We start from the raw sequence: 4,982 nt of genomic DNA on the forward strand, positions 1-4,982 counted from the left end.
CCACACACACACACACACACACACACACACACACACACACACACACACACACACACACACACACACACCGACCGTGACCTCACTGCCCTCTCTCTCTCTTCCCCCTTTCTTTCTTGCATGTGTTTCCTGTTTTAATCGTGGATTGACATTCCTCTCAAAACAAACAGAGTTACCGGCTGAAGAAGGTAATTAGTATTATTACTGACATGGTTGCTGTCATACTGTTACATATTACTATTAACCAACTCCTTTCTCCACAGGGAAGTCTTTGTGGGAACTTGTCCTTGAACAGTTTGAAGATTTACTTGTTCGAATTCTTCTGTTGGAAGCATGTATATCTTTTGTAAGTATGCTTCCTCGACTGTGGATATGAGATGTTCTTGTTTAAAAATACAGGATTTATTGCCATTTTAACAGCAGGCACTTGCAAACTATCGCTTTCTCCTACAGTCACCTAGTAAAACTTGGCAGGTGGGCATCCTACCTGCTTGTGTCAGTCATGTCCATGCTAAACCAGCTGGTTAGTATTTGATTAAGCGCACCAGTGATGTATAAAGTGCCTAATCTAAAAGCAGGAGGACAACGTGTAGCTTTCGTGTACATATATTTCCTATAGCCAGAGAAAGTGTTAACACAAGGTCAGAGTGGCAGTAAGGAACGTGATTAGCCCCGTGTGATGACTGGCAGGGGGGATGGGAGGAGGTGTGTTTGTGTTCACTGCAGGGTACTGAAGTGTAAACATCTTCATTTTGTGTAACTGAGCTCAGGTGACACTTACATTAATAAGCACAGCTGAGAAGGCTATGGACCATCTGTGGAATGGTGACAACAGCAGAATTAGTGTTAAGTTGCTCGCACACAAGACATTTTGAAAGGCCGGCAATGTCTGCTATGTAATATCACCCTCTCATCATAGGCTCTGGACTTAAGACTACGCCTCTTGGTGATTGACCGTTTTTGGGTCATCTATCATCAGCATACGTCCTGAGCAGGGAGGTACCTGATTGAAGAAGTCACACAGCAGCATTGGCAGCATGGCCACCAACAAAGCTATTGAGAAGCTTGTCTTGCGTCTCATCTCTGATTGAAAGCTGTTGTTTGACCTCCACTTACTTTACAGAGGAACAAAGCTCAATTTGCTTGTTGATCTTTTCTACTACCTGCTTTCAAAGTTCGTGTTATTACGTGGTTTGAGCACAATCAATGTGGACTTGCAACATATTAGCTTACAACTTGAGAAAACGTACTCTTCAGAATCGTCCTGAATTTAAAACTGATGGCCCCTCCTGTTTAGCAGGTTTGGATGGCCACACCACATCTGAGTGGGATCCCTATTATTGCCCAACTATTCATAAACATGGCACGAAGAAAACAACAACAACAAAGAAGTTCCCGTCGCCCAGATTGACGCCACAAGGGCCCCACCCTGGAGCCAGCCCTGAGGTTGGGGTTCGCAGGCGAGAGCCTGGTAGCTGGGTCTTTGCTCACATGACCCGGCCAGGCTCAGCCTGAACAAGCGATGTGGACCGCTTCCCTGCGCCTTTGGGTCAGGGATAGATGTCTCACTGTTGTTTCGGCCTACAGGCCGAATGGCAGTGTAGAATACCCGGCCTTCTTGCAGGCACTGGGAGGGGTACTGGAAAGTGCTCCTCCCGGGGACACTTGGTGGACTTCAACGCTCACGTGGGCAGCGACAGTGACACCTGGAGGGGTGTGATCGGGAGGAATGGCCTCCCTGATCTGAATCCGATTGGTGTTTTGTTATTGGACTTCTGTGCTAATCATGGTTTGTACATAACAAACACCCTGTATAAGCATAAGGATGTCCATCAGTGCTCTTGGCACCAGGACACCCTAGGCCGGAGGTCAGTGATCGACTTTGTCTGGCCGTATGTATTGGACACTCGGGTGAAGAGAGGGGCTGAGCTGTCAACTGATCACCACCTGGTGGTGAGTTGGCTCCGCTTAGGGGGGACGAAGCTGGACAGACCTGGCAGAGCCAAACGTATCATAAGGGTCTGTTGGGAACATCTAGCGGAATCCCTGGTGAGGGGGCCTTCAACTCCCACCTTCGGGAGAACTTTGACCAGGTCCTGAGGGAGGCTGGAGACATTGAGTCTGAGTGGACTATGTTCTCCATTGTTGACGCGGCTGTCTGAAGCTGTGGCCGTAAGGTCTCCGGTGCCTGTCGTGGCGGCAATCCCAGAACCCGGTGGTGGACACTGGAGGTAAGGTATGCCGTGAAGCTGAAGAAGGAGTCCTATCCGACCCAGTACACGCTGGAGCGAAGGTTGGCCTGGGAGCAACTTGGGGTCCCCCCCAGAAGAGCTGGAGGAAGTGTCTGGGGAGAGGGAAGTCTGGGTGTTCCTGCCCAGACTTCTTGTTGCCCCCGCGACCCGGCCCTGGATAAGTGGACGATGATGGATGGATGGATATTCATAAACATTTAATCAAAGGGGCTATAATTTAATGGTTTGGTTCTGCAAACTGCGTTTTTAATTCTAATTTTGGGGATCTGAATGGTGCCATAAAATGCTGCCAGTATGTAATTACATTGTCAAAACGCTGATGGTTGCGGCAGGACAGGGCAGTGAGATTGACTTCTAGATATTCTTATAATTTTATTTTTACCCTACCTCAGTTAAGCGTTATTTTCTCTGTGTTTGCTCTCTTTTTTTAATCATCTCAGTCTGCATTTGTCAGTGAAGTGTTGTTGCACGTGAGCTACTTGTGAGAGCGACAGACTTGGTACATATCGTGCAGTCCCGGGTCAGGTGATACTGAGGTGTCAGTGGCTGCTTTATGGCAGGGGCACAGAGCACCACTCGAGACCAAATTTGGGCTCTGGTCCATCAACAAGACGTCTCATCAGTCAAACATGCACACCCACTTCTACGTGCATTCATTGACTCTCATGCTCCTTAGCCCCGTATTTTGGACTGGAGTCAAAGGCGGTTCCTTTTTGCCCAAATTCTTTTGAAACCAGTCTTGATGATTAATAGTTTTACGACACAATAATGACACATTAACTAATTGGATTTTCTTTAAACTATTTAATTTTAGATCGAAAGAGAGTACAATTCAGAATGTCTTAAAGTAAGTGAGAGTGAGTAGTAATAATTAGAGCACTAAAATACCTATTTTATGATGTCAGCCTAGAGAAGGCAAAACATTTGGTCAGGCCTTTGAACAGGACAAAATGAACATTAAAGTCTCTTGAAATCACCACTTTAAATAACACAAGACATCATATCCCAGGGCTGGTTATGCCTTTGTGTAACAATTTAAAATGCTTCTACTGCCACATCCCAAGGTAATGGCTGCAGTTCATGCTAAATATATGACCACATGATCTTCCCTGGATTGCTCTTTATATCTGCAGTGGGTGTTTATTTATTTATTTATCAATTTAAATGTCTTAAATTAGGTTAAAACTGTTAACATTTTACAAACTACATATATATGTAACTGCATGGTGTTAGGTGTATTTATAACAGAATTAATGTTGATAATTGTGGTCATTTAATGCACAGTAGTTATGGACATACAGTTGTATGTTTGGGTTTTTTTCCACATATAAAAATTGATGTAGGATGTGTGGGAAGATCTTTGACTCCTAATCTCTGGCTCTAATCTGGCTTTAGCTGCTAACATACAGTTAAATGTCAACATTGCTGGAATGAACTACTCCTGCTTTCATTAAAAGGCTTATGTAAGAGATTAAACCCACAGAACTCATTTAAATGCATAGTAAGGGACTTTTTTTGAAAGCCTTCCATCTGTTACTATTTTAACCATCCTCACAGTGAGCCGATGCCTGCTGTTTCAGTAAAATGTCTCTCACAAGATGATGCTGACAACAGTGTTCCCTCTTTTTTTCAGGTCCTGGCCTGGTTTGAAGAGGGTGAAGAAACAATCACAGCGTTTGTGGAACCTTTTGTAATCTTACTCATTCTTATAGCCAATGCCATCGTCGGTGTGTGGCAGGTGAGGGGAAAAAAAAACCCTTTGTACTTTAATCTTACTGCCCTCTCAAAAATGAGAAAATACTGGAAATGTTTTACATTAAAATAACACACATTTTTATTCTTGAATGTTTAAATGTTTTAATTAATTAATTAATTATTTTATTTTATGATATTTGTCTCAGTTACGGCATTGTTATGACAACCAGGCACAACAGCTGTTTAGAGATTTGACCATTACTATGGCATTGACATCCATCCACAGTCAGAGGTTGACATACTGGAACACTTGGCTAATTTAGATTGTTTGTTTATCTTGAGATTATTTTTTGTCATCAATAAGCACATTCTAGCCTTTTTGTAATGTTTTGGTTTTTGTGCGTTCTTATTCAGCCCCATCACAGCCTCTCTGGGTTACTGTGGCCCTCCTTTTGACAAACCAGGATTCTTCGTACTACTCTGAGCAGTTTGGCCCTACCTTTGTTCAGCATGTAGATGACATTCACAAAACATTCAAGATCAATCAGCCACAACAAAGATGACTAAAAACATTTCAGATGATAAAAATGATTGGCCGTGCGCTTTCATCACAATTTGACTGCTTTGTTAAAATGTGCTTTGCAAGGAAAAAGCTATTTATTCACTTGCCATTTGTGATTTATATTTCATCTCTGAAAAACTGCTGTTGACAGGTCAAATAAGTGCAGTAATATGGTCACAGATCATATTTAGCACGAGCTCGAATTGAAACCTCCCCCGAATCTCTAAGTGTCACTGCAGGGGAGACACGCCCCGCAATAATACATTATTTTGAGATGTGCTTATTAACCCAGTGTCACAATAGGATGAGGGTGAATGCTTTCAAGGCCTGGATTATCATGTGGTGTCTCTGTGCATCTGCTACCACAAAGTCATGAGGTGCTACTGTATTTTTGCTGTACAATCTAATACAACAGCTTTATGCAGTATAAAGTGAGCAGTGGGGTGATTCATGCTGCTGAGGTCCAGTCAGCGATT

At 43.4% G+C, this 4,982-nt stretch overlaps 1 protein-coding gene across 1 annotated transcript in view; it reads left to right on the forward strand.

Annotated features, from left to right (window-relative positions):
• LOC112486413 (sarcoplasmic/endoplasmic reticulum calcium ATPase 2) overlaps positions 1-4,400 on the forward strand; it is an 8,909-nt gene extending 4,509 nt beyond the window's left edge. Inside the window, exons 4-5 of the mRNA XM_025052932.1 lie at positions 3,883-4,026; positions 4,359-4,400. Coding sequence (XP_024908700.1) covers positions 3,883-4,026; positions 4,359-4,400 — 186 coding nt within the window. The remainder of the gene's footprint in view (positions 1-3,882; positions 4,027-4,358) is intronic.
• The last annotated feature ends 582 nt before the right edge of the window (positions 4,401-4,982 follow it).

The sequence above is a fragment of the Cynoglossus semilaevis genome, chromosome W (assembly GCF_000523025.1).
Source record: "Cynoglossus semilaevis isolate Cse_v1.0 chromosome W, Cse_v1.0, whole genome shotgun sequence".
NCBI classification, from domain to species: domain Eukaryota; kingdom Metazoa; phylum Chordata; class Actinopteri; order Pleuronectiformes; family Cynoglossidae; genus Cynoglossus; species Cynoglossus semilaevis.